Source organism: Macadamia integrifolia, chromosome 12 (genome assembly GCF_013358625.1).
Source record: "Macadamia integrifolia cultivar HAES 741 chromosome 12, SCU_Mint_v3, whole genome shotgun sequence".
NCBI lineage: Eukaryota > Viridiplantae > Streptophyta > Magnoliopsida > Proteales > Proteaceae > Macadamia > Macadamia integrifolia.
The window spans coordinates 10,408,034-10,435,133 of record NC_056568.1 but is presented as its reverse complement, the minus strand read 5'-3'; the positions used below and the strand labels follow the sequence as shown (position 1 = coordinate 10,435,133).

Genomic DNA, 27,100 nt, shown 5'->3' with positions numbered 1-27,100 from the left:
GGATCACCAGTCAGGCAGTCACACACACTCCATAGGCGGAGAGAGAGAGAGAGAGAGAGAGAGAGAGAGAGATTCGTTGGTCGAAATGAAAACCTATAAATAAGAGTCTCTCTCCTCTTAGCTTCAATTACAGCCTCATTTGCCAAATCCCTATTTGCTCACTCTAGAGACTGCGAGCAATGGAGATGGCCAGTGGTTTCCACGGTTCTCTTAATCTCAAACCCTCACTTCTCGCCGAGCAGTCTCGTCGAACGTGTAACTCTAACCCTTGTAGGAGCTCCAGTTCTCTTCCTCTCCCGAAGCAATTCCTCGGCAGGGGCTTTCATATAGCTCTAACAACTAAAAAAGCTCTGCGTTTTCGCCATTCTTCGAGTAATTCGAATCGTACTGCAATCAAATGTTCCGTCTCTACCACGGAAACTGCTACTTGTAATGCTTTTTACTAGTTATTTACTTTGAAAATCGTTGTTTCTATTGATGGCTTTAGAATTAGAAATTTCATTTTTTATTTTTGTTAGTTGCTGCTGATTTAGAGCTATAGATGAGTTTCAGTGTGATATTGGGTTGGTTTATGAATCACCTTGGTCTCTTTTGGTGGCTATGTGATATATGGTTGAGCTTAATTTTCCACTTTCTCAAAAGGTTTCACCAAATGAATGACTGAATCCTCTAACATGTCATAATCGAAAGTTTTTTTGAGTTATATATTTGATGCTTTAATCCAGCTTTTGTTGGTATCATGGTGGTTCATGGTTTCTTATTATATTGGTGATACGATGGGGGGATGTTCAGGTTGATGGTTTGTGACCATTTATAATTTTCCATGATTTAGAATGTGTAAATTGTACAGAGTTGGTAAAGAAACCTTTGGAAGTTCTTCATTAAATATACACTTGAATTTTAGAGAAGCAGGAAGCAACTGGTAGATGGAGTTGTACTCAATATGTAAAGTTCTTTTAAGAAACTAGCGTTGGAGGTATTTGATGAAGGAGTTAGAGCTCATTTTCTGTATGCTTTCTCCAAGTGAAAATTAATTGGTGGGCGTTTCATACTCGGTATGTAAACTTCTTTTCAGAAAATTAGTGCAGGAACTGTTCTGAAGTCTTGCTGTGCCACATGCCAAAGGTGTTAAACAACATTTGGATTTCTGGGTGGGGACATATGGTATGACAAGTTGGAATGGGGCTCCACTAGTCCTTTGTTGTTATCAAATGTTTTGACATGTGATATTTATTATAGGCTTATCTGGATTTGCTTTGTCCAAGATTGCTTCTGACTGCTTTTTTGTTGTTTAACAAGATCTTAGAGAAGTAGCCGGGGGGTAACCACATCTGTTGTTTGGGTTGCTAGAAAATAAATTGTACCATTATTTTTTATTTTAAAAATTTCTGTAAAAACTTTTTTTGAGACTAATACTTCTGACTCCACAACAAAATTGACATTTTAGCAGGAAGTCTGGAAACACAATAAAATTTAGTTTAAGGTCTAACCTAATGAAACTTACAAGAGCAGCCAATTTGAATATGAAGATGAATTTAAAGACAACCCTAGCTCTAAAAAATCAATCCATTTGTTGTGCTTCCTAAATTGCTGGTAGTGTTGTTTTGTGTTTTTCAGTGCCAGCTTAGCATGTTATTGTGTCAGGGAGGCTTTTTTTTTTCCTTGGTATATGCTTTCAATGTATCTTGTGGATTTTGCACTTTCTTGCTTTGTGCACACACACAAAAAAAAGAGGATCTCTAGCTATTTTGATCATGTTAATATAGTGTCCCTTGGGATGGTTGTACTAGTTATGCATGAACTAATGAAAATGTGAAACTAAACTTTTCTGCTTATGCAGGCAAAAGGAACCAGTTAATGACGAGAAGAGATATTAGGAATATAGCAATTGTTGCTCATGTAGATCATGGGAAAACAACTTTGGTGGATGCAATGTTGAAACAATCAAAGGTAGCTTCAGAAAATCTCATTCCTGAATGATCCTCATTTTCAAGGTTTTAAGGATCAGCAAATCCTTGTCTGGGTGGTAAAAAATAACTTCAGCCAAGGATTGGCCTATCCAGAACAATCTGGATTGGGCTCTGTCCGTACTGATTGGATCCATGATCCTTCCCCTCTCTCTCTCTCTCGGTTGTAGAAGCAAGCTAAGTAAAAACTTACAGCTGTACCAAATCTGGCAATTTTTCATGTTTTTCATTATGTAACTCTTTCTTTTCTTAGTAGTAGAGGCTATAGGGATGGCAATTTGTGGGTTAAATTGGAGACCTACTGCCCTTCCTGGTGGGGCAAGTTTCTCTCTCTCTCTCCTTTTTTTTTTTATTTATTTATTTATTTTTTAAATTAATCGGGGTTTGGTCTGGGTTTTGATTATTTGGTGGATTTTTCATGGGTTCAGGTTGCAAGAAAACATGACCTTTTTTGGGTGTCATGATTGTTCTTAGTCTATTTCTCTCTTCTATTTTATGTTCGGGCTTCTTCTTTTGACTTCCTCTCCTTTTTCAGAGCCCTCAGTTCAATTAATATATGAACGAATCTTGACAGGTAAGAGTATAGAGTTAGTTGATAAAATGAAAACAAGCATTGGTATAGCATGTCTACAGAAGACTAGGTGGAATGGGAAAAAATCTATGGAGTGCTTGCAGAGAACACTAGAATAAAAATGTGGGGAAAAATCTGAAAATGAAACTGTTGATATTAACAGAATAAATGATGGGGTTATATTAAGTAGACCTTTTTTTAGGGGGAAAAATAACTTCTGCTCGTAGACCATCAGTGCTTAGTGCTTACACACACATTCGATGGAATATATGAAAAAATTGAAGAAAATTTTTGAAATTTTTGGGATTGTATGAATTTATTAAGTGGATTCAAAAAGAGGTCATGAATTATGGTTCTGCAATGAAAGAAAATAGAGGATACATGGTGATGAATGGAGTTTATAGATTTCAAGCAAGAATGAACTGATAGGATGCAGCTTTTGAAATGCATAGGTCATGGGAGAGCTTTTATGAATGTGAAAAAGTGAGGTGAAGTTCTGCAATTCTTACTGCTATTTTTTCTTGGGAAGGGAGGAGTGGGGGCAATAAATTTTCTGATCTTTCTGTGCTGGTGTCTTGCTGTTAGGATCCTTGGTAAGGAACTTAAGGAATTCTGAAAAAGAAGATTACCTTACTTCCAAAGGAAGGTCTATCCTTCCTGTCCTCTCCAATTAACCCTAGGATTTTAGTGCTTTTTAAGAGGGGCAAACCAACAACATCATGGTCTTGAGTTAAGATTTTTTTCTTTGTTGAGTTTTATATGGATCCATGTAGCCGACCCCATTAAGTTGGGATAAGGCTGATTTTATTGTTGTTGTTGTACTGCATAAAGGCTACATCTCATTCCGGATTGTTGTCATGGTCTATTTGGTAATAACCACAACTTGTCTGTTCTGTGCACAGGTTTTTCGTGACAACCAGTTTGTTCAGGAAAGGATAATGGATTCAAATGATCTAGAACGTGAAAGGGGAATTACAATACTTAGTAAAAATACATCAATCTCCTACAAGGATATGAAGATAAACATAATTGATACTCCAGGGCACTCTGACTTTGGTGGCGAAGTGGAGCGTGTCCTTAACATGGTGGAAGGAGTTCTTCTAGTGGTAAGTGTTCTTGAACCTCTATTTCCTTTTATTTTGTTTTTGTTCTTTATATTTCCTTCTGATTCATAGTAATGGCTAAATTATTTTGGTCGTTTGTTTATAGCAGCTCTTTACTTTATTTCATCATTTTATTGATAGAATACACCGAATAAGAGAAAAGGAAGTAAGATATGCTTAAACAGAGGAAAAGGAAATAAGAAATGCAAGCCTCCTGTGGACAATGGTTTCTATGAAAAGTTAATGTCATCTTCAGCTAGTAAGTCAACCCCATGGTTATCTGTTTATGAAATGACTATCCAAAACATCTAATTCTACAGATCAACCATAGCTCTATCTATGTTGTTAATTAGGCCTCATGACACTCTTTCACATTCTATAACTCGATAGAATATTCTTCTTCCACCAATATGATATATTTGCTACATACCATGGTCTCTGCATCCTTATGTGCAGTTTTGTCCATAAACAGGGTTCATGAGAAGAAAAGGCAAATGAAATTAGATTTTCCATTGTTGTTTGGTTGACAGACAAAGTCTGCAAAATGTATCTCCAAAGGATGTATTATCTTTTCCTTGCTTGATATCATTCACTTTTAAGAAAGTTTAAACTTTGGGGAAGTTGATTTTCCCAAGTAATTTGAACAAAACATTCTAGGGAAATAATTTCTATGGTAGGAAGAATATTTTGGGGAAATCACTTTGATAGTAGGAAGTGTTCCCTAGAGAAAGAAAAAAAAGTTCAGGAAGGGAAAACAATAGATTTAGTATTTATCCAAAATAAATAAATAAATAAAGGAAATAATCCAGGGAGTTGGAAATGGTTTCACAACATACTTCCCACTGATTTGGGAGTTGACAGACCTGCTCACGCCTCCCAGTTGGCCGTGTTTGCAACCAAGGGAGGGCTCTCGGTGTGAATGGAATAGCCTTTGCTAGCGCTTTGGATGAGCGCCCTCATTCATGATAAGCTCCAAGAAAGCCGTCAGGTGTTATCGCCATGTTCAATAAAGGCTTAGAGATGCGAGTGATCTGATTCAGATTGAAGGAGCTAAATGAGCTAAGGGCATGCCTAAAATGACCATAGGAGAAGTAGTTGGGAAAGATGCATAGTTTAGGTCTTGTCTTAAGTATGACCTAGAATAGACCTGATTTGAGGGCTAGAATCCATGTAGACGACCCCATTTAGGTGAGTTTTTTACCAATTTTTACATATTATTTCTTTTTCTGTCTTTGATCACATCCATGTAGCCGATCCCATTTAGTTGGGATAAGGCTGAGTTGTTGTTGTTGTGTTGTTGGTAATGAACAATGTATCAGTCTCTCTTTGCTGATCTACCATTGGATGTCTACCAGACCTTGTCATGATCAGATTGTTGTCTGCGACATCCTTGGAGACTTTTTTTATCAGCTGATATCAGTGATATATGTGTGATCAGATTTGAGATTACTTCTTCTTTGCGATTGGATAGTCTGGCCTGATATTGCTCTGCTACTGCTAGTTTTCTTCGTGTTCATTATACTTTGATATGGTATGGTTTATTTGAGTTGGTGTTGGTTGTTGCTGCAATATTGGAATGAAATCAAGTTCTTTGTTTTCATTCCCTGAATTATTTATCCCCATGTAGTGCTACACATGAGGGGGGAAAATATGGTTTTGCCGGAAGAAGATTTCTTCCTTTTGCATTGCTGCCTGTTTTCTTATGAAGATTTTTTCCTGTGCCTTCCTCGCGAAGATTAGAGGGATAAAGCAATCCTAATGGAAATAGGGCTCCATTAAGTAGCCACTCAATCTAAGATCTGAAAGCAGAATAAGGATTCTGACAGAATCGTTGATGTATTTCTTTGATCAGATCATAAATCAGGTATGCTCTCCACCTATAAAGTAACAATCATAGTAGAAGTAGAATTGCTCTAAATAATCATTAGATGAAGAAATTCAGCACAGCAACAAGTAATCAACAGGTGGTTACTGAAACCAGAAATCAAGTTAAGTATGAATCTCACCTTAAGACCAGCAAGTATAATGGTGAGTTGACTGAAGAATTTCAGAGATCAGAGATGGAAAAAATGTAGAAATTCAGACACCAACCATGCACCAACGCACCCGGGCTTCCCACTGCAAGGTGTTTGTTAGGATCAAACACCAAACGAAACCTTGATCAAACACAAGGGGCCTTCACAAAGGAAAAGAGAGCAGATGTTTCTGTTTTTTGGTTATTAAAATAGTGGGTTGTTAACCGGTTAAGAATGGTCCCCATTCATGCTATTTATAAAAGCTAAAAGCCAAAATAGAGTTTGAGTTGGAGGCTTGGAGATCCCTAACCGACTCCACATTAAAAAACACAACCCCTTTTAGAAGTCTACCTGAACTTTAAAGAGATGTGAACCAAATATAGATTTAAAACCATATGAGAAAAGAAATAACTTTCTAACTTAAATTGGACCACCAGTTCAACTGGAACTGAACTAGCACAACTTAAAACATAAGATAAAAGAACTAAACAGAAAAGCAAAGAGCCGGCCACGCTAGAGCTGGCCTTTATTGGTCTTCCTCCTGCGGTATGTCTTCAATACTGCATCAAGAACAAAGAACCAAGTGCTAATGTAGAACTAGGATTGGCAAGGCCAACCTAATCCCAAACTGCAGGATACTTATCAAAGAACAACCGCAAACAGATTAAGGGTCAGGATATCGATCTCAGAATTTGGTTTTCTGGGATCAGATCAGAACAGATATAAAAGGGCTAGCTTAGGTGATGAAATAGGTTAGTAAAAACATAAAAAATATGTCTGAACACCAAAGGAATCAGAACCAAACAGATCTATGCTATTGATTTCCGTCTCAGGCCTGAAACAGGATAACAGTCACAACAGGACATAATTGAGGGGATTTTCGATAACTCAAAATCAGGTGGTCCTGTAGGGCTGTAAACTTTTTCGAGTCTCACACTAGGAGAGGTACATCTTCGATCCAAATTTGAGCCTAATCAGATGGTCTGTCCAGGAGAGAGAAGGATTGGACAGCAAAGAATTCTGGAATTTCTGGGCAGAACTGAGGGAGGGAATATTTTCAAGTACCTGTAGTGCTTGGACTAATATGTAACTCTTTGGGTGGTTGAGAGAAGAAGAAGAAGATAGCTTGAAGAAGAAGAACCTCTCGGGCTTCCCACCGCAGAGAGTCAATTGGATCAAACACTAATTCTATCAGCCTTGATCAACACAAGACAAATCTTCATGGAGAAGACAATAGCAGCAGCCATTAATTTTTTTATCAAAATCGTTCCAGCTTGAGGAGCCTCCTCTTCTTTATTTATAATGATGATGGGGGAGGGAATTATAAAATAGAAGGTTCCTTAAAGGAAACCTTAATTTAGTCTCCTAATACAATACTTACTAAAAACTGAAATTAGAAACTAGCTGAAAAAAGAAACTAACTACTAATGACTTGACTCAACTAATAACTTGGCTCCTAAGAAAACAAAAATAATTTAAGTTAAACTCAACTTAAAAGGAAACAAACTAGTAATCCCGTAGGCAACCTTAAAGCCCCTCTTTTAGGCCCATAAAAGTGGCCTATTATACTCAAAAACACATGGGATCAAAGGCCCAATATGTATGGAACCCAGCCCTAAGCTTATTCCTAATCAAATAAGCCTAGTTTAGTGAAGAATCTGCATCAAGTGCTCTACCTTTAGGAAATCTAAATAAATTTATGCTAAGGAGCCCTTAGGCAAATTGAAAAATTGCAAATTCCTATCTTGTGCTCTAGCCCGTAATATCTGAACAAAATCATATTACAATCTTACAACAATTTAGAGTTGCAAGGATTTGACTTGAAGAATCTCACCGTGAAGTAAAATTTGCACAAACACCCAAACTTGAAGAATTCCTTGATGTCAATCTGTATCAAATTACCTCATTATGTACCTTCCTGAACATTATTCCTTGGATAAATTATTTTCATTGTTGCCTTGAAGATTATTTCCATTTCAAAATTTTCTTTGGCTTAATTTTACTTAAAAATAGTCATTGTACCGTCTTGTAGGTAGATTCTGTGGAAGGCCCAATGCCACAGACAAGATTTGTTCTAAAGAAGGCTCTGGAGTTTGGGCATGCTGTTGTTGTTGTTGTCAATAAGATTGATAGACCTTCTGCTCGTCCAGATTTTGTGGTCAATTCCACTTTTGAACTATTTATTGAATTGAATGCAACAGACGAACAGGTGCTTTCATTTTAATGAAGTGTTCTAAGCATTTAGTTTGTCCCAGCAGTTTCCAGATTTTGGTTTCTAACCTTTGGAAACTTTATTGCACGTACAGTGTGACTTTCAAGTAATATATGCGAGTGGTATCAAGGGGAAGGCTGGACTCTCTCCAGAAGATCTGGCAGATGATCTTGGACCGCTTTTTGAGGCTATCACCAGATGCATACCCGGGCCACGTATCGACAAAGATGGTGCATTGCAGATGCTTGTTAGTGGTTGATCTTCAATTATTTTAAATTTTGGCATCCGTCTATAGGATATAATATTTGCATGCAAAAAACTAAGTTATCTATCCTCAGCTTGGTCTTTTTTGACTTAATGTCTGTTAAAAAAAGAGAAGAAATGTTTGAGCTGCAGGAAGGACAGTGTGAGACAGTAATAAACATGATGTGCAATTTACTTGTGAGTGACACAGGCTGACCACATCAAAAGGGACTTAAAGAAAAGACAACAAATGAGATAATTTTGATTGGGATGGGAGATTACAATTAGTAGATGGCGTTGCGTTTTTTATGTTACTAGCTTTTTGTTTACAATTTTCAAGTGATTAGACTAGCAGAAACCAGAGGTAAATTTCTGTAACTGGAAGAATAAGAATAATAAATCAATGTTTCCTTGATCACTATTCTCCATGAATAGACAGTGAAGACTACCACAGTAGAGGAATTGAGATCATTCTGATAAATTAGCAGAGTAATGTAGGCACAGTAAATGGGCTTTGAACATGTTCTCTAGTTAACAAGGTTTAGGTAGAGTTCTCTTTCATGGAGAATTTCTGAGCACACTTTTCCCTAAAGATATTGCGATACCGATTTTGTTCATTAGAATAAACAATAGTGCTTACCCAGTGCAGGAGGCTCCCACCACTGCGGGGCTCTGGGGATTCATTAGAATAAACAATCAGCACTTAAAATCCTGGGGTCTGATGCCATGTTTGATGGTTTTGGGAGAAAGAAGAAAATGAGAATTGGTTTTATTTGACAATTATGAATCTCAGGTCCCACCTTCGAAGGCATTAGCACATATAGTTAAATCATAAAATGATTCCTATGTCCAGGCTGCATTGAGTAAAGTAGACAGACTAATGAGTTCAATAATTTAGCAATATTCACTGGAATCTTTGTCGCAGTTAAAGTTCATGTATTTGTTACTTTTGCTAAAGATCTCTCCATTATTGAATTTTCAGGTTGAAGATTTTTATTTTGTTTTATTATTATTATTATTATTAATTTTTTTTTTTTCTATATCATTATATTGATGTTGCTGCTGATGACTCTTCCATATTAAGGTAACAAGTACCGAGTATGATGGGCATAAAGGACGAATAGCCATTGGGCGCTTGCATGCTGGGGTTCTAGAGAGAGGAATGGATGTGAGGGTGAGGATCTTTTGGCTGCTTATTGAATCTGTCAGCTAAATTTTCTTAATACTTGTGGAGTAGCATTCAATTTTAATACTTAATGCAAGTGTATGGTATAATTAGATTGTTTTTCAGTTAATTAAAACAGCTATTACTATGTCAAATCAGTTTGATGTTTATTAGTTTGACTCTGTCTGGAAGCAAACTTTTAATTACTTGTTTCCACTACATGCAATTTACTTGTGGGTTATTTTTCGAACTCTTGATTTTATTGGACTGAAAATCAATAAATGCTGGGTAGTCTGTAAGAGTGTAATTCCTTTAATTTTTCACCATGGTAGTTCTTCTTAGGGTTTTAGTAGAAGTGTAGAACACATCCATAATGTATGATACTGCTTTTTCAATCTACTTGAGCCTCTTACCAGAAAACTTGTCCAGGTCCATTCTGCCCTTCAGTTTTTATTTCTCATCAGACTTTGTTTATTGCATTTGTGCTTTACAAGATATATATGGGGTCACTATTGTTATCATATGTTTGTTCGTACAAACTACTCAAAATAGAAAGGAAAAAGAATGTTTTTGCTAGTACAGGAAGGGGGGAAAAAACAAGAATGTCCTTAACTAAGTATATGATCCTTGGAAACAGAGGAAGAAATCACCCCCACCACTTCTCCCTCCCTTCCATCCACTCACCCAATCTCACCCCACCCCACCCCACCCCACCCTAACCCCCGCCCCCAACAAAAAAAGAAAAGAAAAGAATAATGAAAATAATTCAAAGAATTTTTTTGTATCGAATCCCGAAATGTTCTTAGGCTGAGACCCAAATGCTCAATATTCATGGCCTTGGATAGTTAAACTACATGCTTTAAAAAAGAATGGGATTGGTTGAGTGAATATTAATTGTATTTTTTGAATGATCAAAAGAATATCAACTGCATTTTCTATTTTTGGGGAATAATATCCCTTCTGAAGAGGCCAATTAGGTTTGCATTTTCTCTGAGGGGATGGGGGTGGGAATATATGTTTCGTAATGACACAAATTTTGATCCAACATCTATGTTAAGTAGACTATTAACCCAGAGACTTTACCACCAACTTAACAAGCTGGAATGTTGGATTTCCTTTTAGCTCTCCTCCTATTTGTTGGTCTAATCTTTTCTGAGTATTGCACTTTTCTTCATGATTGGTTTGCAGCAATAACAAGGACTTAATTTCTTTTTTCATCTTTATGTTGTTTTCGCAGTGAAATCCTTTATGTGGAGTTAGTAATAGATATCTTTTTGTGGATATCAGCTCTTTTCTTGGCTAAAACAATATAATTTGAATTTTTACGAAAAATAACTATTAATATAAATTGGGAATTTGCAGGTATGTACCTCAGATGACACATGCAGATACGGAAAAATTAGTGAGCTTTTTGTGTATGAGAACTTCAGTAGGGTTCCAGCGGAGGCTGTAGAAGCTGGTGATATATGTGCTGTTTGTGGTATTGGTGATATTATGGTGAGCATTTTGTAGTTGTCTATCTTATAGCCACCAAGTCTTCATAGCAACTTTGAGTTTTGAAAGCGTCTCTCTGTACAATAGGAGCCGTGATCCTTTTCTTTTAAGATCTGATAAATGTTTTATACCGTTTATGTAGATTGGGGAGACAATTGCTGATAAAGCTTATGGGAAACCCTTACCTGCCATTAAGGTGGAGGAGCCAACGGTGAAAATGGCTTTCTCTATCAACACTTCACCTTTTGTTGGCCGCGAGGTACTACTTTTACTACATTATGTCGGCCCTATGTTGTCTAAATGTGGATGCATATCTTGTAAAGTGTATTCTCATGCCGTATAGTTTGGCTGCTGATGCAGTGAATGTGCTTCCATGGTCAATAAGTCTAGTTCATGCTAGCATGTTGAATTAACATATGCTTTCCTCACATTGGTTGCGCCATTGGATATGAAGTTTTTCTCTCTATAAACATTTCTTTCCAGGGAAAGTATGTAACTAGTAGAAATCTGAGAGATCGACTATATCGTGAACTCGAGAGGAATTTGGCTATGAAAGTTGAAGATGGTGAAACTGCAGATACATTGCTTGTTAGTGGGAGGGGTACTTTGCATATCACCATACTCATAGAGAACATGTAAGTTAAAATCTGGTTTATTTCACTGCTCTTGGTCTTTAAGTTCGGAAGTTTCTACAACCGTTGTGCCTTTCAGGAGAAGGGAAGGCTATGAGTTCATGGTGGGGCCACCCAAGGTAATCAACAAAAGGGTGGACGAGAAATTGCTGGAACCTTTTGAGGTGATTACTTGAGATATTTTGTGTTCCAACCAGGTTGAATTTGAGTGACCTTTTTCTTCTCCCCTCCTAGGAAATAAAAAAACTTAATCTTACTTTAAATAACTATACGCTCGAATCTCCACTACATCTGAATTCAAACCCCCTTATGCAAATTCCTTGCAGATTGCTACTGTTGAGATACCAGAAGTATATATGGGACCTGTGGTCGAACTTCTAGGGAAAAGACGCGGGCAAATGATTGATATGCAAGGATTAGGGTTAGTAAGAACTCTTTGCTTCTCATTTGGCAGGAAAATAAATGTCGAGTTCTTTCAAAGCCTAATTCAATCAAATACTCTCTCATGTATTGGCATGCATCCCAATGTATATGTATGCACATCTATAATACTCCGACCATTTTTGTGCACTTTCCCATGGTCCTGGATTTTCGAAGCTCTATTTTTCCTCTTAGCAAACTCCAATTGGGCTTTCTACCAAAAAAAAAAACTCCAATTGGGCTGAAATCTGACATGACAGGAGACTTATGGATCTACCTGTGCACAAAATTTGGGCCCCATTTGATCTGCCATGTGGCAGATTTTTATTGCCATTTAGGTAAGGCTTTCATAGTGGACCATGTAAGAAACCTTTGCCGATATTAATTATATTCAATTTTTTGCTCTCTCTCTTAGTATTGAAAAGTTAAACGAGGAAATAATTCTATTTTACATGTGGAGACATGGACCAAACCTTATAGTTGGGGACCTGGGGTTCACTTGTCTTACAAAATATTTAGTGGTATGATATGTGTTATATAAGTACTAGAGATGTTTTACGTATTTAATATTACATATTAGGGTTCACTAATGATTGTGGTTGGCTCCTTCAGTGACTTGATTCATGTTTCATTGTTAATTTATAGAGAGGGAAGCAGAAAACATGAATTACAAATAAAAATTAGTGGGTCATTACTGACTTGAGCCTTTAGTACTAGCGGTCTTTCCCTACAGGTGAAACAAGGCTTGCATATTCGATTTTCATGCTGATGATTACTTATTATGCCTATTGTGGATGGTAAACTTTCATTTCACATAGCCACTTGATAGTTCGATAAGCCAAAGAAAGATAGGAATGCTTTCTCCCAGTTTAGTTTCTTTTATTTGAAACATCGGGAAGTTCCCGGGCCTTATTAGGTGCGTCAGCTGCTTTGTTCTTATGTTTAAGGGGGGGGGGTCCTTCTCAACTCCGAGTTTTTCAGTTTCTTGGGGAGATTTCGAGTGAAAGAAAATATTTAAAGAAATGCTGGTAGCTTTAGGCTTACTGCCTTCTCTGGAAATAGTCTTCCCTCCCTTGCTTCTGTGGGTAGTAAATATTTTACAGTTTGCATCCCCTGGCCGTACTGTTGTTGGCCTGAGAATTTTAATCCATTTTTTGACCAGGTCAGAGGGCACATCATTAATCAAATATAGAATACCAACTCGTGGTCTTCTTGGATTGCGGAATTCAATTCTCACAGCTTCTCGTGGAACTGCAATCCTCAATACAATATTTGATAGCTATGGACCATGGGCTGGAGATATTAGCACCCGAGATCAGGGTTCACTGGTAATTGTCACTCCGAAAATTTTCAACTCTTCCCAATACCAGATAATTCTTTTCCCATATTAGAGCATCTGTCATTGATATCAACCAAGACTGAGTGAAAATTGATGTGTTCAGGTTGCGTTTGAGGATGGAACCAGTACATCGTATGCTCTTTCAAGTGCACAAGAGAGAGGTCAGATGTTTGTCAAACCAGGTGATGAAGTCTATAAAGGCCAAATAGTGGGCATCCACCAGCGTCCTGGTGACCTGTCCCTTAATGTTTGCAAGAAGAAGGCTGCAACCAATGTACGTTCCAATAAAGAACAAACAGGTAAGAAAAAGCTCTAGAACACTATTAAAATTTGGAGCCTGTTTCTCCTTGTTATCGCACAGATGGCATATTGCTACCCAAGTGATGAGAAGTTTATTTGACTAGAGTCCTCATTACTCCATTTTGTCCCAGGGTTCATCCTTTTTGTGCTTGATTAGACAGGTAGTGTATAGAGTATTACCCCACTTTCTTAAATACAAAAGCATGCATGGCGCAAGAGGATTGTTCTTTCTACAAAAATGCAATCCTTCACTTTGGCAATCCCTTATTACTCAATTCAGTGCTTTATGTGAGCTTCGGGTTTATGGCCCATTCACTGCTTCACTTATGGACAGCCATTTATTTGGGTTCTAAGGTCGAAGGATGAGGGGGCGGAGCACAGAGGACAATGCCAGAAGGGTTTGTAGAGAGGATTGAATGGAGGGGTCGTTTTTAATGTATTTAAAAATTCTTTAAAAAACATGACTCACCCTTACCAGGTTTGACTTGTCTGAGTTAATAGGTTTTGAGAAGGGCAAGTCGAGTCAGAAAACCTTGAAGGGAGGGGTCTTTTTTAAGTTTATTTGATTGGTCTTATCATCAACAACATAGTGGTATCTAAAACTGCTCCTCCTAACTAGGGACTTCCAGAGTAACTTGGATGGACAAAAATGCTAATTTGATGAACCAACTTGTTATTTTTGGTTTATGTATGTTACTTAGCATTTTCATGACTGCCATTTTCAGCCACATGGATTGATAGATTTGGAGCCTCCTTTGATAGACCACCTGTCAAATTGGGTGTCTATCTCAACCATGTGGCCCTTCATGTATGGGTATTTCTCTTTATTTTTTCAATTTTTCCTGTTGAGCTCTGTTGAGTTCACTTTTCATACTTTTTCCAACCTCTTTTATGGAACTTGGGGATGTCAGATTTGTCTTAAATTTTGAACATAGTTAGATGATGATGGGGACAATATTTCCGCTGAATTTTGGGCACCAACTGAACTGTATGGGAGTTATTGTGGTGTAAGGCGAACGTGGGACTCTTGTATGACAGAACCCCTGCGTCTTTTATAAGCATCTGTTATTTAATTGAACAAACTTCATAATTACAGGTAATTTGCATAACTCAGGATTTGACCTTGCACTTTTGCAGTTCAGAATTACTCCAGTGACCGGACACAAGCTGCAAACTCATTGTATTTTGTGTTTTTTCTGCCTAGACCTTGTTGACCAGATTGATGGTTTCCTTTGTTTAGTAGTTTAGACATTATACCAGAATCTACTCATCTTTTAATTTGCTTACTAGTCTGTAGCATCTGGGCTTTGTTGTCCTACTTAAATTGAAAACTTAGGAACTTCTGATCTTTTTTTGCAGTTATTCTTGATACACCCTTGGATTATAGTCTGGATGACTGCATAGAGTACATTCAGGAAGATGAAATGGTTGAGGTTACTCCATCAAGTATCAGAATGTGCAAAAACCCAAAAATGGCAAAGAAAAAGTATTGATGGTAAGGAAACCCTGTGAATATGTGATCTCAGCTTTCTGTGATACCCAAAACCAATTTTGTTTGGCAGTCAAATGTATACTACTACAGTTGGTGAAAGTCCTTGTGTGGGATTTCTCCTCACAAAGATTACATAGTTGGACTGGACAGAGATTCTCTACATTACTAGTTGTAAGTTGAATTGGTGAGGGATTTACAGAATTACAGGTGACAAGTAAGGTTCTCTTCCTGCTATTGTATATAATGGTTCAGAACCAATGTTGTATAATTCAGGCTCACAGATGCTACTCATGTTGTGAACTAATTCCTGAGCCACACAATGCAGCTCTTACACTATTCATTAGACTGGCATTGATTGCTATAGAATTCTCAAGAGGATTTTGTTATTATTGTTGTTTTACTATTATTTTCTGGATGGCTAGAACCTAGCGGTATTGAACTGTGAAAAACTCATCTTCAAATCTCATGCATCAAATTGATTATTTTCTTCTACCCTGTTTCATAAAGACTGGCCGGATCTTAATCTGAATATCTGTTATATAACTATGTTATAGTATGATTTTTAATCTCAAGGAGAAAGAATGTGGTGGCACGGATGTTGCCTCGGATTGGATATGCTTTGTTATAATGTTTCTTACCTTTTATTCCCAGAGTATGAGCTTACATGGTAATGGTAAATGTGGTAAACTGGCATCGGTTCACAAACATCTTATTCCCATAATATGAGTTCATCTATGTTGGTGGCGCTGAGCATGTTTTTGACTGTACCAGGTAGTTAGATCATTTTAGACTGGGAAGGCTAAAGAGTTTATAGTCTTCCAAATTTATATAAAGAGACGGTTGTTCTAGTCTGGGAAGACTAAAGAGTTTTCTCTAGTCTGACATCAGTACTTGTCACATGGCAAATTAGATACAGCTAAAAATTTTTATTGATAGGTATAGCCTCAAAGACCCCTTGACATCTTACCTTTTAGGCAAAACAGACTTTGCCAAGTCGAGAAATAAAGATCTAAGAATCCATTGGAAATGAAGCTTCTGGAAGAGAGGGGGACAGTAGAAAAAACAAAGTAATATGACTGGTTCAAATATTTGTCGTATTGTTGTTTAGATAGGGCTTAAATTTTGTGAACAGGTTGACCTTCAAGTCCTTTGGTACATATCAAATTTTAACCCAAATGGAATTGTATGAGCATTGGGCACTGGGTATTGATCATTTATCAAATTTGGTAGCTGAATTCAATTATGGGCAAGAGATTGCTAGATGATCATATAACCCTTGCGTCATCATGGGGCTAACGAGGGTGTGCTAGGGCATCAACAAGGATGTAGTTTTGTGAGTTTATAAGAGGTGGGATGGTAATTTTATACTCGTGTTTGGGCATAGGGTCTACTCGATCAGGTGGTATTCTTTGGTGATGTTTGGTATACATTCTAAACAATCGATTCGGTCTAATTTTGGTCCATTTTTTTCTTTGTAATATCGGATTCAAATAGAACCCAAACCCGGCCATTAAAATGCTCGATCTACAAAAGCCAAAACTGAAACTGAGAGATATTGATCCGTTATTATTTTCCTTCATGGTCCTTTATTAGTTCATTGTCAGTTTGTTCTTAAATATGTTTTTACACAAGGAAAAAGTGTAAATAAAAGAAGGAAAGATTGTTTGTGGAGAGAGTGGAGTTCCTGCACCCAGACATATAGGGCAAAATGGTCACCTTATCCACCATGAAATGCAAAATGATTTGCCATAATCCCTCACAGGAAACACTTCCCCATAAAAGATTGAATTTTATAGGATTTTTTGATTATTTTATGGGTCTTGATTTGAATGGTCGGTGTTGTCTGGTTCAATATGGTTTCGATCTTTTAAGTTTTAACCAATCTAAAAACCAACACCGATACCAAACGCTCTAAACTAATGACCGGTATCTCAGTAGGTTCAACCGGTCCGGTTTTATTTTTGACATCCCTGCCCCGGGAGTATCAGTTTCGATGCTGCGGCTCATGTGAAGCAGATAAGCTCTTCCATTTCATGTGGCCGTTGTGGACCGTTATCACTAAAGCTGATGTTTTTGGCTCATCAAATGCTTCTGCAATTTCTCTCACTTCAGAAGCCACCACCATTGATCAACACCTCCTTTCTTCTCAAGTGTACAACCATCACCTCTTCGTTGCAATTCGATGACCATGGCAAGAACACGAAGAAAAGAAGAACAAACTCATCTATGAGTGCTATGGAGAAAGAATCCCATTTTGAATTGGACCCGGATAAGGCCAGGGAAGCACTTGCAGAGCTCGATCAACAGCTTCAATCACTCTCTCAGAAGCAAGTCACTCCTTCCAAGGATAGAGTCTCTTCTTCCAACCTGGGTACTCCCTCTCTCTCTCTCTCTCTCTCTCTCTCTCTCTCCATAGAATGTTTGATTGAAGGTCTTACTTTTTGGATCCATCTGTTGCTTTTTGGTCTATTTGCTGAGGATTTGGTGCTTGGTCGGGTTACCAGTCAAAAAAGACTTGTTTTTTGCATGTTAAGTGTTTGATACTTTGAATGGCCAGTCCACACAACATTATATTTTTCATTTTCTATTGAGAACCCAACTTCTTTCACTTTGTAGATTGTTAAATTGGTAAGGTACGCCATAATATTTTGGCCTTTTTAACTGTTTTAAGATAATACTAAGCTCATATTTTTCAGAATTTTGAAAAACTGGTGATTAAATTATGAAGGACAAGTCAGTACCTATCATTAATCAAGATAATGTTTTGCTTGAGAAGCCCTGAGCAGGGTTATGATTGCGAATTGAGATGGGTCTTATGATTTTGAGGTTTTCTCACTGTTAATGCATTCACCAGCTCATCCTGCATAACTAATTAGATGAATTGCAAGCACCACTAACAACTACATGCTCTGGTGAAGTAAAAAACCCAGATCATGAGAATAAGAAGCTCCCATGCAACTCAAGCCATTTAGAAGATCATAAAAAAACTTTTGGATGTGAATGTGAACTCAATTGGGATGGAATAAATAGGACTGGAACTTTTACAAGCCACAGGTGACCAAAGTTTTAAAAGTGATCCTGACTTGAGTCTGGTTTCTGGTTTGTTCAGTTTACGATTGTAGAGAACAACATAATTGTCCTAAATTATTTTTATCAGTGTTGTCACTCCTGACTCATTAATTCAGGAGGAGTTCAAAATTCAAGGCATGAACTCCATAAAGCCTATGAGAGATTCTTATCCAGAAAACCATTTTAATGCTGTATTGCCATACTGGGTCCTGGCATTAGGGAAAATGAAAAATTCCTTGCATTTCACAACTCAATTATGTTTTATTTAAATATTCAATTTTTTTAACATCAATAAGATTAAGTTCTTTATTAATGGATGTCTTGAGAATTCTGAGTTTACTCTAAGGAATTCAGGACAAAAGATTGGCAATGGCTGTTAGAACTCCCTATGGGTTTGAGTTTGAAACCTTATTGAGGAAACCACACAGGAAAAACAAGAACACAAATCTAATAAAATTATGGAGGATCGATTTGTACCTTTCACCTAGTATGCTGAAGATGATTGATGTTGGTCACTCCCACTTTCGCTCTCTTGGCTTGGCTATGGATCTTCTACAACCCCTTAAACCTCCTTGGTTCTTTCACTTTAGTGGTAAAGTGGGGAAGAGTGAATAATGGCTGTAGGGACCCAAAACCTAGTATTTATAATACTATCCTGCACTCAAAACTCTAAACCATAATGGGTTGAGCCAGCATATCCCTAAGCTTGAGAGTGGACCGAACCGGTTCATGAAATTTGACTCTCACCCATTTAATCAACCCGAATAATTAATTTATCCCATAAATCCAACAATGGCTACAGTAAGCAAGCCGAAGAGGTTTAACCCCTCCCCCCCCTTTGATAAGTGAAGGGTTTTTAAACATTTGTGGTGTGATGTATATTCATGGTGATGAATGTCTAGGCAATATAGATAATTCAATTTTCTTTCATAATATTCTAGGGCTTTGCACATCCATCGTTCATTTATGATGTTTCTGATAGAGAACATAGTTCAAAATGGAGTTCCAACTTAACAAAAAAGTGTTATTAAATACTTGAAAAAGATTGAATGCTGGAGGAGCCTTGCTCCATGTGATGAAATTTTTATTACAGATAAAACGAAACAGTCATGTGAGAATTATTTTCTTTTAAACATCTTCAAATGAGAATGTTTCCCCATGTAAGATTAGGTATTTGTGGTAGTTTCATGAAAACTAAAAAAGATCCATCTCTACTTATGATATATAAATATATATATATATATATGGGGAAAAGGTCGGGTATGCCGCCGATATCAAGTATGCTAGCACCCATTGTGTCTATCTCTCTCTTCCCTTTTTCTGAAATGACCCCCATATCCTTCCTGAATGATACTCCATCATGTGTTCCTATTGGTGCTATCTGCTAGCATACTTGATATCGACGGCATACCTATCCCTCTTCCTTTTTTTTTATATATATTTTTTATATATCTTTTCATTGCTATGACTGCCTGATGTAACCTTAAGGTATTAATTAGGTGGAGATAAGTCCTTAAATATATGGAGGCATGAAGGACGAAACTTAGTCAATGTGGAATTATACCTCTACAACTCCCACCATATTAATATCCTTAAAACTAATTTAACCCATATTTCAACTGAGGTTATAGGGTAAATGAATCATAGCCTTACACCTCCCAGCCTTCAAATCCATTGTCTCCTTGTTATTATATTTTTTTCTTCATCACTAGTGAATAGATTAGTAAAAGAAAGATAATTGTTTAGTAAAATATATCTTGGGAAAATGATGTACACATTGCTGTAGTACATGCCGTCTTATAGTTTTTTACATTCTCTCTCATTTTTTAGACTCTCTCCTCCGTCGTCGTGTGACTTTCCTGCATACACATTGTGAAAGATTCATCCTAAACACCCATTGACATGAGGTGAAAGATGCCAATACACATGGGCACTCAATCCCTCTAATCTTTAATAAAGGAAAGAAGTGGTTAATCACGCACACTGAGGGAGACTACCTTGGTCCTTGATCGCTATGCTATGGGATCCCCTCCAAGGTCCATAGTCGACTATCTCAACAGCATAGTACAGAGAGAGAGAGAGAGAGAGAAATCCCAAAAGAAACTCTATGTGGGTCATTGGATGGTAGTGCGGGTACGATAAACAAATGTTGGCAAACTATGGATTTGCCTATAAAAGTAGTTTAGTTTAGTTTAGTTTACTCTGATAGTTTAGTCAAGCACCCATAACCAAAAGTATGGGTAGGTTGCTAACCTCCGGCTCAAAATTCAATCACCTTTGTTTTTTTTTTTTTTTTTTCTCAAATAAAAAATGATATTTTATTATAAAAAAACTAATACTATATAAGCTTTTGTTCACTACATCATATAGTAATATCTAATTAATAATACTGACAGGTACTCTCAATCAAGGATTTGCCTTGAAATCTCTCATGTGTTTCAGCAAAGAGTGTTTCATAGTTCATATACTTTTTTGTCTTTTCATTGCTATGACTGCTCGAGAGATATATATATATATATATATATAGAGAGAGAGAGAGAGAGAGGTCCTCAAGTATATGAAAGCATTAAGGAACGAAACTTGGCTACTGCCTGAGTTGCACCCAAGTACCTCCATAATTTAACCCCTATTTTATGCAACAATTAAGATCAACTGAGGTTGTAAGGTAAATGAATCATAGCCTTACACCTCACTGCCTTCAAATCCAGTGTCTCCTAGTTATTATATTTTTTTTCCATCACTAGTGAATAGATTAGTAAAAGAAAGATAATTCTTTAGTAAAATATCTTCAGAAAATGATGTAACACATTGTTGGTAGTACATGCCTTCTTGTAATTTTTTAGAATCTCTCTCATTTCATACACTTTCTCCTCCCTGGCCTTGTGGCTTTCCCTGCATGAGCATTGTGAAGGATTCATCCTAAACGCCCATTGACTTGAGATGGGAGATGTCAATACACACGGGCAGTCAAGCCCTCCCACAATCTTTAATAAAGGAAACAAGTGGTTAATCACGCACACGGAGCGAGACTACCTTGGTCCTTGATCGCTATGCTATGGAATCCCCTCCAAGGTCCATACTCGATGATCTCATCAGTATAATACAGAAACAGAGAGAGAGAGAGAGAGGGGTTGCTCCCTAGGATTATAGGGAGAGAGAAGTAGACAAATTCCAAAGAAAAATCTAAGTGGGCCATTGGATGGTAGTGCGGGTAAGATAATCAAATGTTAGAAACCTAAGGATTTGCCTTTAAATGTAGCTTAGTTTAGTTTAGAGTAGTAGTTTATACAAAAGAAAGGAAAGAGTGAGTTGGGCGGGCTTAGCGGCCTGACACGACCTCTTTTGTGATGACTTGGTGGGCTTTGAAGAGCCTCGACGTGTAAGTGGCTTTGGTGGGTAAGAAAAAGATCTAGCCAGTGTTTGCAATTATAATTTTTTAAGATAAGGATGTTAGGGCAATGCTATATTTGCCACCTCAAGTCCCAGCCCTCTCTCATCGATCAGTCCTTTCAAATGGCCATTGTCTATAAATGCCACCCCTACGGGTGTCTCCCTGCATCACACTCTCAACAACAGAGTACTCATAGAAAACCCATTTCAGAGACAGAGAGGGTTGGTAGCTGAAGTACTTACCATGTTAAGCATTCACTATCCCTTGGCTTTTGTCTTTGGACTCCTAGGTCAAGCACTGGAACTTCTTCTTCTTCTACTACTTTGTATCTAGAATAAGGGTCACCAAATGATTCTTTGGTAGACAGGGAAAAATATTGTTGTATCTAACTTTGAAAATGGACCACAACTGATGTAGGAGAACATGAAGTCATTTTTTTTTCAGCCAAACAGGCCTCTTTCTTTTTTCTTTTTTTTCTAATGTGGATTTGCATGGAACTATTTGATTTCTTTTTCCTGTAATAGTTACTGATATACATATATTTTCCATATTGACGTGCCAGGCAACATCTTCTCCTTCATGGTGTTTCTTGCACCCTTGTAAGTTCATCTCTCTCTCTCTCTCTTTCTCTCTCTCGGACCTTCTTTAAAGAGCTTTACTTGTCTGATGATACAAATGGTCAAAAAAATATGATCAAATCTTCTTTATATTTTCGTTTCGTTGCAGGCCAACATTTTATAGAGTTTACAAGAAGAAATCAACAGAAGAGTATCAATCATTGCCATATGTGGTTGCACTATTAAGTTCAATGCTGTGGATCTATTATGCATCCTTGAAGCCCAATGCTTATTTTCTTATTACAGTTAACTCAATTGGGTGCATCTTGGAAAGTCTCTATACTGTCACTTACATGGTTTATGCACCCAAGAAACAAAGGGTACCCTCACCTTCTTTTCATTTACTCTTCCATCTTAGGGTCTTCCCTCACCCCTAAAGCCACAACCCTTTCACCCTTTCCTTTAAAGCCATACTAACATAGATGCATCTTGTCTCTTCTGATATAAAATTGTGCAGATTATGACTGTCAAGCTTCTGGTCTGGATGAATTTGGGCTTCTATAGTTTGATCTTTCTCCTAACTTTCTTTTTACTGAAAGGCTCAAACCGTGTCCAATTTCTTGGATGGGCTTGTGATGTCTTCTCTGTGGGAGTCTTCGCAGCCCCTTTAAGTGCTGTGGTGAGAATTATATAACATGCACATAGGGTTTTCTATTCTTGTTAATGTAGCACAAAGAATTTAACATGGATTGGCATGAATTCATACATCCACTCAAGAGAACCAGAGATTTTTCACTAAGTTAAAAGAAAAAAAAAAAAAAAAAAAAAAAAAATCTCTACACCAGAGTGATCTCCATTTACTTATAATTAAGGTCTTTCACATAAAGACAAGACAAGATATATATACAAGATCCCAAAATCTTAATCCTCACATAATTACAATTTAACCTTTGTATATCTTTAATCTCTTTGCTCTTTGTTTCTCCCCTCCCCTCCCCACCTTGTTTTGTTGTATTCCATCTTTTGGTGTTAGTTTTGTCCCACTTAATTGGTTTTTTTATGTTTACCCTTTGTTTTTAGTCGCTTATGTTGGGAGATATTTCCCCCTTGGTTTGCCGGTGAGACTTACCTTTTGTTTTAATATATTTTTATTATCAAAAAAAAAAAAAAAAAAATCATCTTCGTACATGTAATGGACCCAAAACCTGATTCAATTACAAACACAGACTCAATAGAATTTTGTAGACCTACAAACACATCCAACACACCATGCTCTAGGAATCCAAATCAGCTCCCCACATGGGGACGGGTGGAACAGATCTCCACCCTCCACTGGGGTATGGGTCCCTGCGCCAAGGGTGGGTTCCACACCCCGTGGAGGGTGGAGACCCAAACCCATGCATGCTCTAGTATATGTCAACTAACTCTAGCTTTAAAATCCTTTTATGGTCGCAGAGACTGGTCATACGTACCAAGAGTGTCCAGTTCATGCCATTCTCCTTATCTCTGTTACTGACTATCAGCGCAATAATGTGGTTCTCCTATGGTGTTCTACTGAAGGACTTGCATATTGCTGTAAGTAAATCATTAATTTGAGTTCTATGAGAAAGCTCTTTTCAACATATATTAAAATAGTTGTTGTTGATGGGGACTATTTGGATTTGATAATATAGCTTCCAAACATACTGGGTTTCATCATGGGAGTGATTCAGATGGTTCTATATGCCATGTACAAGGACTCTAACAAGATTAAAGAGGAGAAGAAGCAAGAACAGCATGATCACTTGAGTGATGTTGGTAAGCTAACTGCAATAGTATGTTCGGAGGTGAATCCTTTTAAGATCGATCCAAAGTCCCCAGATGATGAGGTGAATAAAGTGGGCAGTGATGATCAAAACATGCAAGTTAATGATGATCATCAGTTTGCAGAGAATGATGAAGGCTGTAAGATTCACATCACAACTCCCATGGAACTCCAAATACGCCAATGTCAAGTTTGATTCACGACCCATCCCTGCAATTGTATTTACTCTCTCTCTCTCTTCAGCAAATACAATTGAGTCATTGGCACTGTTTGATAACGTTCAACGTTCCAAGAAACATGTTTCTGTGTTTTTCTATGCCGAGAAAGGAAAAAACGGCCTTAGCATTTGATAAATCCATTTCTTTTTACCTATTTTTAGAAAAGTAAATAAAAATTTATGGCAATTTATAATACAAAAAACGTGAATGGTGAAATATGTTATACTTGTTTCACTGTTTTTAGAAACAAGTTGTAGCCAAAATATTGGGATAAGCCTGAAATTGATCAAAAGGCAACTTGTTCATCAAACACCTAAAAATCCTTAAATGGATTCCTTGATGTCATTGTCGGTGTTGTAGATCTCGGTGTGGACAATCTGAAAAAAAAGTTTATCAAACATAAAAAATATCCATTTTTATTCTCAGAAATGTGAAAAATAGTTTTTGTTGTTTCTAGACATAGAAACAACAGAAATGTTATCAGACCGTGCCTTTGCCTCCATCAATCTTAAATTCTTGGTCATATAATTGGTTTCTAAAGCGATTGGGCCGTGACTATATGTGAGCCACAGTTTGGGTGGGACAGTCCAAGTGGTTTTTATAAGTACTAGGGATGGAACTTTGGAAGATCTACAGTTTCAAGAATTCAGACTTTCAGGTCGAAGACTAGCTTAAGTTAGGAAAAAACTCCGCTCAAAAGATGGATGTAGAGAACGAGAGCTTAAAATGATGCCGAAAAAAGGAAAAGAAAAATGCAAAAAAAAAAAAAAAAAATAAATATACAATCAAATATAAAGATTTACGTAGTTTGGTGAAATTGTCTATGTATAAGATAAGATCTATTTCACTATCAATAGAAAATAGGGTTAGAACCGCTTATTCTCTTTACGTACTTTCTCTAATTGCTTATAGAAAAAGAATCATTGTTACAAATTAATAGCAAAACCTTATACAGGTTATCGAACGGAATTCAACTGTTAATTTGAATGGTCAAGATAATTCTAAAAAAAGAATTGGGCTTATGGGTGAAAAGTAGAAAATGAGCTTTATTATTGCCATGTGACCCATTTCATAATTTAAGCCAGAAATTTGACTCAATACTCTGATCGATTCCACTCGATTTGTATCGATACCATATCCGTATTAGTTGAGACCAATACAGACATCAATACCACCAATACAGACATCAATACCGATACTTATAACTATGTTCGCATGTACCATACACTTCAGTCATGTGTCGCAATATATCTAACTAAACTAGTAAAGAAAAGAAACTCCATCCACTTTCAAGAATAGGAATCAGATACATATCCATGCCAAGCGATTCCTCCAATCCTATATCAATCCCTAGAACCATGGTGCACACCTAATAATAACCAAAAGCTATAACAAAATTATTATTACTATTTTCTAATAACTCCAAACATAAGGCTTCATACAAAAGAAAACCACCCACATGGTTTTTGTTCACGGTGTCGGAATGGGTATTGTTTAGTTCCAAAATCAATATTGATTTAGGATCTGAATTGAATCGAAAAAAAAAAAGGTTATTTTTGAATTTTCAATTTATACCAATGATGCATATCCATAGGGTATTGATACGTAAAACCTTGACCACCCGTGTGAAAAAGATCACTTATCAATATATAAAAGATTTTGATTTTCCACCAAGAGAGAGGACTTAGATCCTCTTCAGCCACTTGTTCAGCACGGCATTCAATCGCTGGAAGACCCGATCTGATCACACGCCCCAACATAGGGGTTGCAAAAGGTAAGGTAGGTATTCATCTTATATATGGCCGATCTATGCCAATAATTAACGAATACTAAATTAATGAATGATACAAAAATTGTACGGATAGATAGTATAATTGTAAAAAAAATAATAATAATAAATAAAGTATCAGTATCTTTGAGGGCAAACATTTGATACCACGATTGATATGAATGATGAATCAAAGTCAAGAGAAAGCATTAACTACTAGTACTGATCGTATGAGTCAGCATCTAACACCTGTTCTTTTTATTTTTAAATATTCATCTTCAACTATGTAATGACAGTAAGTAAAACAGATTTTGGATGTTCACTTTTATGATAGTACGAACAATAGATCCAATCTCAATGCAAATTCCCAAATTAGCAATACCAATATCGGCCTTATATCCGATGCCTAAAACCATGCATTAAAATGAGCTTCAGAGAAGAAAAACAGAAAAGACGTAGGTTGTGATTGGTATCAATTTGGTGTTTTCTTGTTTTTTTAGAACGAAAAAAAAAATGTCAAAAACGTAAAATAATGGAACAATGAAACCTTGTTCCATCCTTTTGATTTCATTTCAATTACAAAAAAATGTAAACAACTAAGGTAATTGTTCTTGAAAATAGATTCACCTATCACCATTTTTTGTTTTAAAATGGTATTTTAACACAAAAATTAAAATTTTTGTTTTTAATACAAAACTTTGTTTCTGAAACGGAACGACTATCAAACGAAACAGTACAATTCCGAGCTTTTGATGACTCACTATAAATCTATATTTTATTTTTTTTATCTAACACGATTATGGCTATGTTTCTCGTACATGGTGAGAAATTTCTCTCTTCGAATATGGTGGAATACACATCAGAGCCTACTAGCGTACAAAGAGAAAAAAAAATTCTCCTCGTACGGAAGAGCTGAGCTGGACTCATCCCAAGCCGCCTACTAGAAGACCTATACATGCACTCACTCTCTCTCTCTCTCTCTCTCTCTCTATCCAAATCTCTGTTCAAGATTCTTGCTGCTTCCCTTGGTGGTGGGTCTTCCTTCTCTGATCCCTCGAAGTCCCTCTTGCGTCCAGATCCTCCCATCATCACTCTTGGCAACTCTTCCACCTCTCACACCCGTGTTTCTTCTCTCATCTCCACTGCCTCTGTTCTTGGATACACATCCATGCCACAGCATTCATCATGATTGTTTTAACTACAAACATGGAGTATCATAAGAATTTTTAGGAAAAATATAATAAAATCCTATAAGGTTTGTGAACCTTAGGATAGAGTGGTAACGAGAAACTTTTTCCTCATTACAAACAAAGCAAATATTTTCAAAATGACCAAATGGG

General features: G+C 36.9%; 2 protein-coding genes across 2 annotated transcripts; both read left to right on the top strand.

The window, feature by feature from the left end:
* The first annotated feature begins 10 nt into the window (after positions 1 to 10).
* Positions 11 to 15,339, top strand: LOC122058267 (putative elongation factor TypA-like SVR3, chloroplastic). The gene is made up of 14 exons (XM_042620877.1): positions 11 to 429; positions 1,841 to 1,950; positions 3,441 to 3,644; positions 7,689 to 7,865; positions 7,963 to 8,115; positions 9,196 to 9,285; positions 10,639 to 10,773; positions 10,913 to 11,029; positions 11,254 to 11,405; positions 11,482 to 11,566; positions 11,729 to 11,823; positions 12,985 to 13,150; positions 13,265 to 13,460; positions 14,821 to 15,339. The coding sequence occupies exons 1-14, from the start codon at positions 180 to 182 to the stop codon at positions 14,952 to 14,954; spliced, it is 2,064 nt and encodes a 687-aa protein (XP_042476811.1). The 5' UTR covers positions 11 to 179; the 3' UTR covers positions 14,955 to 15,339.
* Positions 15,340 to 17,020: 1,681 nt separating this feature from the next.
* On the top strand, positions 17,021 to 23,970 carry LOC122058011 (bidirectional sugar transporter N3-like). The gene is made up of 7 exons (XM_042620384.1): positions 17,021 to 17,305; positions 21,624 to 21,702; positions 21,976 to 22,012; positions 22,140 to 22,350; positions 22,488 to 22,649; positions 23,426 to 23,545; positions 23,644 to 23,970. Exons 1-7 carry the CDS (start codon positions 17,021 to 17,023, stop codon positions 23,968 to 23,970), a joined length of 1,221 nt encoding a protein of 406 aa, XP_042476318.1.
* Positions 23,971 to 27,100: the final 3,130 nt, after the last annotated feature.

Coding starts and splice junctions, on each gene's coding strand:
- LOC122058267 (XM_042620877.1), top strand. CDS start 180: ATGGAGATGGCCAGTGGTTTCCACGGTTCTCTTAATCTCAAACCCTCA. Junction 430..1,840: donor TACCACGGAAACTGCTACTT/GTAATGCTTTTT, acceptor CTGCTTATGCAG/GCAAAAGGAACCAGTTAATG. Junction 3,645..7,688: donor TGGAAGGAGTTCTTCTAGTG/GTAAGTGTTCTT, acceptor ACCGTCTTGTAG/GTAGATTCTGTGGAAGGCCC.
- LOC122058011 (XM_042620384.1), top strand. CDS start 17,021: ATGTTTTTGGCTCATCAAATGCTTCTGCAATTTCTCTCACTTCAGAAG. Junction 22,650..23,425: donor CAGCCCCTTTAAGTGCTGTG/GTGAGAATTATA, acceptor TTATGGTCGCAG/AGACTGGTCATACGTACCAA. Junction 23,546..23,643: donor TGAAGGACTTGCATATTGCT/GTAAGTAAATCA, acceptor TTGATAATATAG/CTTCCAAACATACTGGGTTT.